The sequence below is a fragment of the Arachis duranensis genome, chromosome 5 (genome assembly GCF_000817695.3).
Source record: "Arachis duranensis cultivar V14167 chromosome 5, aradu.V14167.gnm2.J7QH, whole genome shotgun sequence".
Taxonomy (NCBI): domain Eukaryota; kingdom Viridiplantae; phylum Streptophyta; class Magnoliopsida; order Fabales; family Fabaceae; genus Arachis; species Arachis duranensis.
The window spans coordinates 106347791-106360865 of NC_029776.3; the positions used below are offsets into that span (position 1 = coordinate 106347791).

The 13075-nt window shown below is 33.2% G+C and overlaps 3 protein-coding genes across 3 annotated transcripts in view; 2 read left to right on the forward strand and 1 right to left on the reverse strand.

The window, feature by feature from the left end:
• The first annotated feature begins 1026 nt into the window (after positions 1-1026).
• LOC107491613 (cellulose synthase A catalytic subunit 2 [UDP-forming]) lies at positions 1027-7672 on the forward strand. Its single transcript, XM_016112496.3, has 14 exons — positions 1027-1411; positions 1736-1931; positions 2113-2327; positions 2419-2521; positions 2606-2777; positions 2956-3222; positions 4326-4671; positions 4771-4908; positions 5022-5147; positions 5251-5463; positions 5574-5844; positions 5945-6141; positions 6241-6591; positions 6738-7672. Exons 1-14 carry the CDS (start codon positions 1331-1333, stop codon positions 7317-7319), a joined length of 3258 nt encoding a protein of 1085 aa, XP_015967982.1. The 5' UTR covers positions 1027-1330; the 3' UTR covers positions 7320-7672.
• A 90-nt stretch (positions 7673-7762) lies between these two features.
• LOC107491614 (chlorophyll a-b binding protein of LHCII type 1) lies at positions 7763-8752 on the reverse strand. The gene has a single exon (XM_016112497.3). The coding sequence runs from the start codon at positions 8675-8677 to the stop codon at positions 7883-7885; it is 795 nt and encodes a 264-aa protein (XP_015967983.1). The 5' UTR covers positions 8678-8752; the 3' UTR covers positions 7763-7882.
• A 3753-nt stretch (positions 8753-12505) lies between these two features.
• Positions 12506-13075, forward strand: part of LOC107491464 (uncharacterized) — a 1830-nt gene continuing 1260 nt past the window's right edge. The window contains exon 1 of the mRNA XM_052261883.1: positions 12506-12848. Coding sequence (XP_052117843.1) covers positions 12506-12848 — 343 coding nt within the window. The remainder of the gene's footprint in view (positions 12849-13075) is intronic.

Here is a 13075-nt window from a genome sequence, read left to right on the forward strand (position 1 = left end):
ATTAAAAATATAATTATTCATATGTCATTATTTATTAGTTAAAAATTTTAGAATAAATAATTTTATTATATAACATTAAAATTTTTATTAAAAACTTATATAAAAATTATACAAAATTCGAAAAAATATATTCTTACCTGAATATAACAATAAATTAAAACGGGTACATAATGAACATACTTGGTTGTTAACCTAATAATATATAGGTTAATTTTATTTCAATATTAAAGGTACCAAACGGATCAAAAGAATCTTCTAATTTAATCATTCATCCAAAGCATCATTTTGATCCAAATAATGGAGATGCTGAACTAATTCAAAACAAGCACACTTAATGACTTAATATTTTTGAGTTGACTTAGTTAAGTAAATTATTTACCTGACTGAATTTTACATTCTCAAATAGTTTCAACTCCTCTGCTCCACCAACATCAGCATTCAGCAGCATCCACCCAAACAAAACACAGGGACCCACCGAAAGTTCCATCAAGCTTAAAAGTATTAATATTCAAATCTAAAAAATATATACTTTTATATTTTCTTATATACAAATATTATTGAGACAGACACAGTTGGTTAGGCATTGATATTCACGAGTGCATTATTATTATTCTTCTTTGATAACTATTAATGTTTTTACGTTGGTTTAATATTATTGGCTAGATTACTTAATATAACATATATTTGTTTTTAATTATTTTAATTATTGTATTTACATAAAAGATATGTGACATGTTTTTTGGTTGCTTATAGTAACTTTTAATTTCACATGTTAAAAATTAATTTATTGTAAATTTAAGTTCTGTTTAAGGGTTTGTGTTCATCAATAATTGCTCCATGCATAAGTTGAAATTTACAAATTTTTAATATTTATTTAAGCGGACGAGTGAATTGACTATTCGAGACATTATTAGAATAAGGAAACACTTGTATATGTATCCAACTAACTACGGTACACTTGACAACACACATGTACAATTGTACATATACATACGGATACATAATAAGTTGTTGTTTTTGGTCTTGTTCTGTGTCTGTGTATGATGTTTCCACTTTTTCCTTTTCTCCCTTTTCTTTCTCTACACTCCTCTCTTATAAACGTGTTTTGCTGCAACTTTGTGTGTGTCTCTGAGAGAAAAAAGGGAGAGACTAGTTAAGTTTAGTACTACTAAATTAGTAGTAACATGGCAAATATGTTACAAAACTGGATTCTGCAAGAAAAGAATCGTTTTAACAACTTTCTTTAGTTGTTAACAACAAACTCCTTTTGTTTTTCTATATTTGCACAAGCTGTGTTTGTTATATTGTGTGTGAGAGCTGAGAGGTGTTAATGGATACCAAGGGAAGACTCATTGCAGGGTCTCATAACAGGAATGAGTTTGTTCTTATCAATGCTGATGACACTGCAAGAGTGAGTCTCTTTCTCTTTCTTATACATAATAATCTTCCAAAAATGTTTGTCTTTTTTATATTCTTGTGCACACTTCACAAAGCCACGTGGAGAGTTTGAATAAGAAAAACAAAGATCTCCATTGGGTTTTGTTTTCATGGATTTCTATGCTAAAATTGAGGCCTAACTGATTCTTTTGCAACTAGTTTCTGAAATAAGTGTTGTAATTGAAGGTTATCCTTTTTATACTTTGAAATCTTTTGTCGGTGAAGTCATCAACCATCCAAGTTTTTTTCATGAAATGATGTTGCTTAATTAGCATAACTGCTATCATGATTTTTGCAGGTGAATGCTGTTACAGAATTGAGTGGACAAATATGCCAGATCTGTGGTGATGAAGTAGAGGTCACAATTAATGGTGATCCATTTGTTGCTTGCAATGAGTGTGCATTCCCTGTTTGCAAGCCTTGCTATGAGTATGAAAGAAGAGAAGGGAACCAAGTTTGCCCTCAATGCAAAACAAGATACAACCGCATCAAAGGTTTCATCTTTCAACTTTGATCCCTAGTTAGTAACTGTCTCAGAATAGAAATATAGAAATACTAAAACATGCAAGTCAATCTATCTTGATTGTCTCAGTGTCTCTGTATTTTCTGTTCTGAGACACTTACCAAACATATTTATGTTTTAACGTTTAACTTCCTTTGTTGTTTATATATCAGGTTGTCCTAGAGTTGAGGGTGATGAAGAAGAGGATGGTGTTGATGATTTGGAGAATGAGTTTGATATTGGCAGCCACCCTCATCATCATCACATTGCTGAGACAATGCTATCTTCTCGCCTTAATGGTGGATTAGGAATCAGTACCACACCTTCAGAGTTTGATGCAGCATCTGTGGCAGGTTCTGAGATCCCTCTACTAACTTATGGTCAAGAGGTAAAGTAAAATGTAAAGCATAATTCTCCAACTCTTGTAGCTGTTCATTTTTTAGTCTTTTTCTCTAATATTCTTTTGTGTGTCAATTAAGGATGTTGGAATCTCTGCTGATAAACATGCCCTCATTATTCCCCCATTCATGCCTCGTGGAAAACGTGTTCATCCTATGCCTTTTCCTGATTCCTCTGTACCCGGTAATTTTTTAAGGTCAAATTTCAAAGTCAAAGTTGTTTGTGTGTATCCTTTAATGTGACAAATTAATGCTGCTGGTGATGCAGTTCAAGCAAGAGCTATGGATCCTAAGAAAGACTTGGCAGTTTATGGATATGGAAGTGTTGCATGGAAGGAAAGAATGGAGGACTGGAAGAAGAAGCAATGTGAAAAACTTCAAGTGGTTAAGCATGAAGGGTGTAAGGATCTTGATGAGTTTGATGACCCTGAGTTACCAAAGTAGGTGAAATTCTTATAAAATAGTTTTATACATGTATCAAACTACGTAACGCCGCATCAGCAAAAATAATTATCTTTTATATTGATGGCGTGAATGATTGATGTGATGAAAATTAAACTCTAACTTTTAATTACATTTCTCTTACAATAAAATTTTCACTTGAATTTCTTCTAATAGAATGGATGAGGGGAGACAACCACTATGGAGAAAGTTGCCAATAAGTTCAAGCAGAATAAATCCATACAGAATAATCATAGTTCTCAGGATTGCAATTCTCTGCCTCTTCTTTCATTATAGAATTCTGCACCCTGTGAATGATGCATATGCATTGTGGCTCACATCAGTCATATGTGAAATCTGGTTTGCTGCTTCATGGATTCTTGATCAGTTCCCAAAATGGTGTCCAATTGAAAGAGAAACATACCTTGATCGTTTATCTCTAAGGTAGTTCTTAACTAGTATGTGTATCTGTGATTGTTCATTACTTCATTACTGTCTCGGTTTCAAAATAAACTAGATTTAGAGAATAAATTAATTTTTGTATATAAAAAACTGTTTCATAAAAATACTAATTTATTTTCATTAAGTTAATTTAAGAAGTTGTATTCAATTAGAAGAGTAAAATTACTTACGTATATTAACTAATTGTTTACATGGATGAGCTAAGAGTAACTACTTGTGCTATTGTCCGTTGTAACTTATTTTCTAATTGAATAATAAGTTAATAACATCAATATATGAATACAATTAGGAAAAGAAATAAAGTCATATATTTGTATTTGAAATTATACATCCAAAAATTGAATAATAAGGTATATCAATTATTACGTGAAACAACTAAATTGTGAATTTAAGTACTATTTTAATCAATATGAATATAATAATAATGATTATTCTCAACCATTGGAGAAGAATACACACTTTCTAAATAAAAACTTAGAACGTTTACCGAAAATTATACATTTTTATTAATGTTTTTAAATTAGTTTTCTCTTATTAAGATTTTATTATTTAGGGTAAAATTTTGAATTTAAAATTAAAAAATATAGTGATAATTTTTATCAAAAGAACATATTAACACATTATAAAGAATTCTCTTGATTAAGTTTAATTTTTTTTATAATAATGATTTCTTATCAGAGGAATAAATTAGCACACATAATGAACTTTTTTGTTGTGATTTTTTATAATTTATTTTTAATAATTCTCCTTTAAATTAAATTTTAATAAGTATTATTAATTATTGATGGTAGTTTTCTCATAATCTATTATCATTAAATTATATTAAAAAAAGTAAATAAAAGAAAAGAATCTTAGTACCATAGATTCATAACCTATCATCATTAAATCGTTTTAAAAAGAGGAAATGGAATAAAGGCATTTTAGTATCACTATATAGATTAAAGAATACTATACCAACTAAAAAAACTTATCTTATAAAATAGAGTGACATCAAATATCTAAGAATGATGATGAAACTACTTTAATTTCTTTTGTAATGGAGGGAGTACTGATTATTCTAAAGCTAATGGTTTACAATGTAACAGGTATGAGAAGGAAGGGAAGCCATCAGAATTAGCTTGTGTAGATGTATTTGTTAGTACTGTTGATCCTATGAAGGAGCCTCCACTTATCACTGCAAACACTGTTCTTTCAATCCTTGCTGTGGATTATCCAGTAGAGAAAGTTGCATGCTATGTCTCAGATGATGGTGCTGCCATGCTTACATTCGAAGCACTTTCAGAGACATCTGAGTTTGCAAGGAAGTGGGTTCCATTCTGCAAGAAGTTCAGCATTGAACCAAGAGCTCCTGAATGGTACTTTGCACAGAAGGTTGACTATCTCAAAGACAAAGTTGATGCAGCATTTATCAGAGAGCGTCGCGCTATTAAGGTTCGAAAAATGTCTTATCACTTTGCTTGTGGTTCAAGTAATCTAAAATATGATCTATTTTATTTGAGTTCTAAACATTGTGTGCTGAAAATTTGACAGAGGGAGTATGAAGAATTCAAGGTGAGGATTAATGCATTGGTTGCGACGGCACAGAAGGTTCCTGAGGATGGTTGGACAATGCAGGATGGGACTCTATGGCCTGGAAACAATGTTAGAGATCACCCTGGAATGATTCAGGTGAGTAGTATATATATTTTGTTTTTCAGTTTCAGTCATAGTTCATAATCACAAGGCTTGTTTGGATGAATTCAATTGTGAATTTGTGATGAATGATGATACTCTTTGGGTAGGTTTTCCTTGGTCAAAATGGTGTCCGCGACATTGAGGGAAACGAATTGCCTCGCCTTGTTTATGTGTCTCGTGAGAAAAGACCAGGATATGAGCACCACAAGAAAGCTGGAGCTATGAATGCTTTGGTAGAATCCATTTTTATGTGTCTATCAAACTTTTTCTCAGCTTTCTTTTGTGTCTTCATTTCTCTAACCAGCTTATATGATGTTTTTTCTTTTTTTTCAAAAGGTGAGAGTTTCAGCAATTATCTCCAATGCTCCTTACCTGCTGAATGTTGATTGTGATCACTACATAAACAATAGTAAGGCCCTTCGTGAAGCCATGTGCTTCATGATGGATCCTACATCAGGGAAGAAAATTTGCTATGTACAATTTCCTCAAAGATTTGATGGGATCGATCGTCACGATAGATACTCAAATCGCAATGTTGTGTTCTTTGATGTATGTAACAATTTTAATGTTCTCTTCTTGACCCTTTTTTTTTGTATGTGTCTCTGATTGTTATTTTGATTTGAAGGAAGAACTAATCTCAGGTTTCAATTTCTGTGTAGATCAATATGAAAGGTTTAGATGGAATCCAAGGACCAATATATGTGGGAACTGGGTGCGTCTTCAGGAGGCATGCACTTTATGGATATGATGCCCCCTCTTCCAAGAAACCACCACGGAGGACGTGTAACTGTTGGCCTAAATGGTGTTGCTGCCTCTGTTGTGGATCTCAGAAGAAGAAGAACAAAGGGAAGTCAAGTATGAAAATGTTAAAGAATAAGGATGATACAAAGCACATGCATACACTAGAAAACATAGAAGAGGGAATTGAAGGTAAGGAACACTTAAAATTTGCAGTGTGTTATTGTTTGGAAATAAGTATTATAAGATGCTAAAAATAAGTAAATAACACACATACTTTTGTTGCATTTAGGAGTTGAGAGTGAGAAGTCACTATTGATGTCTCAACTGAAATTTGAGAAAAAATTTGGGCAATCTGCTGTGTTCATAGCTGCGACACTTATGGAAGATGGAGGCCTTCCAAAAGCAGCAAGTTCTGCTACACTCTTGAAAGAAGCCATTCATGTAATTAGTTGTGGTTATGAAGATAAGACAGAATGGGGTAAAGAGGTATCTCTTGATTCTCTTCTATACTTAAAGATTTTTCAACTATGGCTTTTTAAGCTTGATAGTGTTATGTGTATTTAATCCTGTGCTAAATTGGGTCAGGTTGGGTGGATCTATGGCTCAGTTACAGAGGATATTCTAACAGGTTTCAAGATGCACTGTCATGGCTGGAGATCGGTTTATTGCATGCCGAAAAGACCAGCTTTTAAGGGTTCAGCCCCTATAAATCTTTCTGACCGTCTGCATCAAGTTCTCCGGTGGGCGCTTGGATCGGTTGAGATCCTGTTTAGTAGGCATTGTCCTCTATGGTATGGCTATGGTTGCGGCTTGAAGTGGCTAGAGCGGTTTTCTTACATAAACTCAGTTGTTTATCCTCTCACTTCAATTCCCTTGATTGCCTACTGTACTTTGCCTGCTGTGTGTCTTCTCACTGGGAAGTTCATAGTCCCTGAGGTAGGATTACTTGCATTACAAGATATTGTATTCTCATGTCGAACGTTGCTAACTTAGTTCTTAAGAGATCAACAAATTAGTCCCCGAAAGATTGTAGATTTTCTTTTACATAGTTTTTCATTGATGCTTCATTTTCTTGTTCTCAGATTAGCAACTATGCCAGCATAATTTTCATGGCACTCTTCATCTCTATAGCTGCAACTAGCATATTGGAAATGCAATGGGGAGGAGTTGGCATACATGACTGGTGGAGGAATGAGCAGTTTTGGGTGATCGGTGGCGCCTCCTCGCACCTCTTTGCGCTCTTTCAAGGGTTGCTAAAGGTCCTAGCAGGAGTTAACACAAACTTCACTGTGACATCCAAAGCTGCAGATGATGGAGAGTTTGCTGAACTCTACATATTCAAGTGGACATCATTGTTGATTCCTCCATTGACATTGCTCATAATAAACATCATTGGAGTTATTGTTGGTGTCTCTGATGCCATAAACAATGGCTATGATTCTTGGGGTCCTCTCTTTGGGAAGCTGTTCTTTGCACTTTGGGTCATTGTCCATCTTTACCCCTTCCTCAAGGGTGTTATGGGAAAACAAGAAGGTGTTCCTACAATCATTTTGGTTTGGGCTATTCTCCTTGCTTCAATCTTGACACTTCTTTGGGTGAGGATCAACCCTTTTTTGGCCAAAAATGACATTGTTTTGGAACTTTGTGGATTGAAGTGTGATTGATGACTAAGGCACATAAACAAACATAAGCAAAATTTGCATAAAGTTTTTTGTCAAATAACATCAGTAGATGCAGAAGAATCTCTTGGTGAGAGACACTGCTACAGAAAGGGTTCATTGTGGTGGATGTTTGTAGATATACAAAAGGGCTGTGCATAAAACAATTTTAGAGTTTCATTATTCTTTTTTTATACATGTGCTTGCTTGGATTCAAGGTTAGTTTAAATTCCCATAGATGAGGTGAGGAGGTTGTAATTTATAGTTTCTTTCTGAATAAGGCATCTCATATTTGTAACCAAATGTGATTTTGTTCTAGCTTTTGCACCAAGTGAATAAAACATGATCACTTCATAGCATCTCAAAATCTATAATTGTTAAGCTATTGCTTGTTATTATATCAAATATCACTGTATAATTAAATTTCATAAAAAGTGCATAAAAACATATTAAAGAACACAAAATAATTCACATTTCACATATTCCAATAGATACACCACCATACAACAATATGATCATAAAATAGACACTGGAATTTCACTACATTTCTCTCTATAGTATGAGCAGAGTCACTTTCCAGGGACAAAGTTTGTAGCATAGGCCCAAGCATTGTTGTTTACTGGGTCAGCAAGGTGGTCAGCAAGATTCTCTAGTGGGCCCTTTCCAGTGACAATAGCCTGAACAAAGAATCCAAACATAGAGAACATGGCCAGCCTGCCATTCTTGAGCTCCTTTACCTTCAGCTCGGCAAAGGCCTCTGGATCATCAGCTAGGCCCAGTGGGTCAAAGCTTCCACCTGGGTATAGTGGGTCAGTCACCTCACCGAGAGGCCCACCAGCAATACGGTAACCCTCAACCGCACCCATTAAAATGACCTGGGTGGCCCAAATGGCAAGGATGCTCTGAGCATGGATCAGACTTGGGTTTCCCAGGTAGTCAAGCCCACCCTCGCTAAATATCTGAGACCCGGCCTTGAACCACACCGCTTCGCCGAATTTGACACCGTTGCGGGCCAAGAGCTCGGGGAAGACACAGCCCAGGGCCCCAAGCATGGCCCACCTACTGTGGATTACTTCAAGCTCACGGTTCCTAGCAAATGTTTCTGGGTCGGCGGAAAGCCCAGCAGTGTCCCATCCGTAGTCACCAGGGAATTCACCAGTGAGGTAGGACGGGGGCTCACCCGAGAATGGGCCCAAGTACTTGACACGGTCTGGGCCGTACCATGGGCTTCCAGAGGAAACTTGCTTAGTGGCTGCTTTCCTCATGGTGACTCTTCCAACACCAAGCTCTGGGTTGGAGGGTGAAAGCTTGATTGCTTGGCCAGCCAATGAGGGAGAAGAGAGAGCCATTGTTGAAGCAGCCATTGTTATTATACCAATGAAGAAAAGAAAACTTGTGAATGAAAGTGAAGAGTTAAGAGAACGGTTGATGCTGTGATAGGTTAACACTTAACACTATATATATGGCAAACGTCCTTATCTTATGAAATCTATATCCGAGAGTCTATTGGCTTGAAAAATCTGTTTTGTTTTATAAGCTCATACCTACAACTTATTATCATTCATGAATTTTCTTTTATTTTTCCTTGGGAAATATATCAAACATCTTGAGAAATAACTATACCGTCCAATAAGGAATTGCCATTTGTGATTTTGGATATGCTATAATATCTCTAATGTATGTTACATTGGTAACAAAGAAATGTGTATAGTGTGCATTGATCTCATTATTAAATACCAAGTTATATTGTAATATTAGATTATGGTTTAATATTGATGCACAGATATATTTTATACAATTTGTATATTATTTATGCAATTATATAAAAGATATTTATTTTTGTTATGTGACATTATATAATTATATAAAACTATTTTAAATTAAAAATATATCAAAATTAAATTCTTAAATTATTAGTATTTCGCTTCAATCATCATTTTAATCTCAATGTCAATAATAGATAGTCTTATCTTCTTTTTGTGATTCATGCTATAGTTACCAACATAAGAATTGTGATTTGAGATCATGATATCTAAAATTTAAAATTACTATTACAAGTTCCAATAATTGCTTAATTAATAATAAAATCTTTAATTCAGATAACTAAGGCATTATATATTATTGTCTTACATGCTAAATATTTATTTTTGAAGAACTAAGTAAATAAATATTTAAAAGTTTTTTTATATATATATTTGCATCGTCCAAAGGGATAAGAACCATATCAGCGAAAGATACATGAATCACAGATAACAAGCTCCACAAGTCATCTCCATTGGACCATTAACATTTATTTGTTTATGTCATCTTATAAAAATAATGTTGATATATATTTATGTAATTATATCTCTCGTCATAAAATGTTGCTATATTTGGAGTAGACAACCATTAGTTTAATTTTTAGCATAGTCAAAAGAACTCATGCATCTATCTATTTGTTATCTAAATTGTTTTTTTATCAATAATAAGTTTACTATTATAATTATTTTTTTAATAAGAGTATATAAAAAATACATAGTATATAAAAATTAATATCAATATTATCACCATTAATAGTTAACATCTTATCACATAAGAATTGTTGTATAATTTAAATTTATAATATTTTTATTTTCATTTTGGTAGTTATTCATGCAAAAATTAAGGAAGGAGACATGCAAAAATTTTGTGTTACTCCAGTATTACAAGCATAAAAAAATAACACAATAACTCATTCAAATATAATGATAAAAGGATAGAAGATATGTGGTAAGATAGGAAGGATAAAAAAAATGAAATGGTGAAATTAACTTGCATATAAATAATTCCATTATATTCAAATGACTATTATTAAACAACAACATTATTTCATGTTAGCTAAATTATTTTTTTTATTAATAATAGTCTTACTATTGTAATTATTTTTTTAGTGAGAGTACATAAAGAGTATATAGTATATAAGGTGTAATAACTCAACAAATATTTTTAAAAAAAAACTTTTCATTCTCTTCAACAATGAGAAAAACTTATTTTTCTCCATCTCTTAATCCCTTCTGATTCATCAAACCATCAACATCACAACTTGAACAGCTTATGACATAAGATTTTCTTCATTCCAACTAGGATACTAATTTTTGCGTCTAACCATTGACTGGTTTTAAAGTTTTTACCTACAACTACTTTTATTTGTATTCATCTCAAGTAAATATTATTTTTGTTTCATTATATATAAAATCATATTTAATTATTCTATTGGTTTTTATAGTTATTAAATTTTTAATTAAGTTTTTATAATTTTTTAATTGAATCCCTACATTACTTTTAATTTTGTAATTAGATCCTTCGTAGTATAAAAAATGTTAGAATTAACAAAATATTTTTCGTAAATTAAAGATATCTACTATTAAAAACTCAATTAGATCTTTAATTAAATATTTTTTAAAAAAAATATTCTGTTAATTTTAATATTTTTTATATGAAAAGGACATAATTATAAAACTAAAAATAATATAAAGAGCAATTTAAAAAAATACGAAAATCTAATTACAAATTTGATAAAATTATAAAAACTAATAGAATAATTAAAACATACAATTAACCCCACAGATGCATAGGCAAGTTTCACTGCAAAAAACCCTAACCATTTACACCCGGAACAATGTTAGATTTGTAGTTGATACAGTATTGAAAATAAAATTGTCTGTTCAATAAAATACTATTATAAATTATTATTATTTAATTTTGAAAACCAATAATTATCATAGCACAAATACTGCACAAGAAACCCAAGAGTTTGCATCCAAAATCCAAGTTAGTTACCTGATCATATTTCACTAATTCTTCTTCCTTTAATTTGTTTAAATAATTTTACTGTGGACACAACAAAAAAAACCACAAAAACTCAAATTATAATATCATATTCATGCATACATATTTTCAATTTAAATTATTTCTATGAGATCGTACCATTTGGTGTCTATAGTCGATGAATTAGCTTCAGACATAGCTCAAGAAAATCGGTATGTCTGCTTTTTAAACATTTTCTTCATGGCTTGGCCAAGTATTAACTAAAAAAAGAATAGTAAACAAAAAAACAAATAAGATTTGGATTATTATAATTTTTTTACTAAAAAAAATGTATAAAACCAAGTGTTTCTGAAAATGTAACTACAAAGAATGCATTAAGAAAATACAATATAATGTGCCTATGCAATATAAGTGTTTCAACCGTCATTATCTGTTGCCGTCATTGTTCTGTCACGGTTGCGCCCTCGTCGCGCTCTATTGCTGTCACGGTTGCGCCCTCGTTGCAACCTTCGCTGACTTCGATTCCAACCCCAACCTCATTGTACAGCTTGCCGCGGTGCTTGGCAACTTCGCCTGTGGCCTTGACGCCAGTGTCCGTGCTGTCCTCGACGCCGGAGCTTTGTGAAAATACATGACGGAACTCTCATCGCATGTGAAACTGTTCACTGGCTTAAACTAAGAAAAAAGGAGGCAGCAATTATTAAGCTGAATTTTCAAAAAGCCTATGATAGAGTTAAGTGGAGTTTTGTGGATATTGTGTTGCAGAAGATGGGGTTTGGAACAGTAGCGGAACTTGAAACAAATTTTGGGGGGGGGGGCATGATAGAAAATAATTGTCAAAAAACTTTTGATATGAACTCCATTTAAGATAAACTCGTCTAATATCTCTCTGATTTGGATGATATTGCCAAATTTAAAGCCGTTTTCAAGTCTTGTTCCAAAAAATTAAGGTCAAACTCATCAGATGTAACTTTTGAACTTTTGAAGGTTGTATCTCACTTTCTTCATGATTCATTAAAGTAGAAGAACTATCTACAGATCTATTATTTTTTATCATATAAAAAATTAAATTAAATAAATAGTAAAATATAAAATAATATTAAATTAAATAAATAAAAATATCTAATTTTTTATATTTGAACTTAAAGGTAGAGAGAGTGTTGCTTATTGAATTTATTGGGTACTTTAAGTCATAGTAAAGTATGTAAACCAATTGAACTATTTTTTATCTTTTAAAAAAGTATTACTAATTTTTTTATAAAAAGTTTGGGGGGGCCATGGCCCCCCTTGTCTGAACTAAGCTCCACCACTGGTTTGGAAGAAGATGGAGGGCGTGGGTTATAGAGTGTGTGACTACTGCAACTTTGTCGCTCTTGATAAATGGATCACCATCTAAGCCGTTCAAAATGGAAAGGGCCTTGAGACAAGGCAACCCCCTATCTCCTTTTCTGTTTGTCCTGGTTGTAGATGTTCTGCATAGAATGGTTGGAGAGGCAGTCAAAAACGGGCGCATCCCACCATTGCTGGTTGGGAGAGACAACATAGAGTTGTCGCATCTTCAGTTTGCGGATGATACTATTCTGTTCTGTCCACCAGAGGAGGAGACTGTGAAGAATTACAAGCGGCTTCTACGCTGTTTTGAGCTGATGTCAGGGCTAAGTATAAATTTTGACAAGTCCAGCTTGATACCAATCAATTGTGAGGGGCAATGGGTTCACCGAATGTGTAGCTTGTTGGGTTGCAAGGAAGGTACCTTGCCTTTTAAATATCTTGGAGTTCTTCTTGGGGCAAATCCGAGATTAGTCAAAACTTGGAAGCCAATTATTGACAAGGTGTAGGAGAAACTGAGCTTGTGGAAAGCTAAAGTGCTAAATAAGGTTGGGAAGTTGGTACTTATAAGATCAGTGTTGAACAACTTGCCAGTGTATTATCTGAGCTTATATAAGATGCCAAAGGCGGTAGCTGAGAAGCTGATT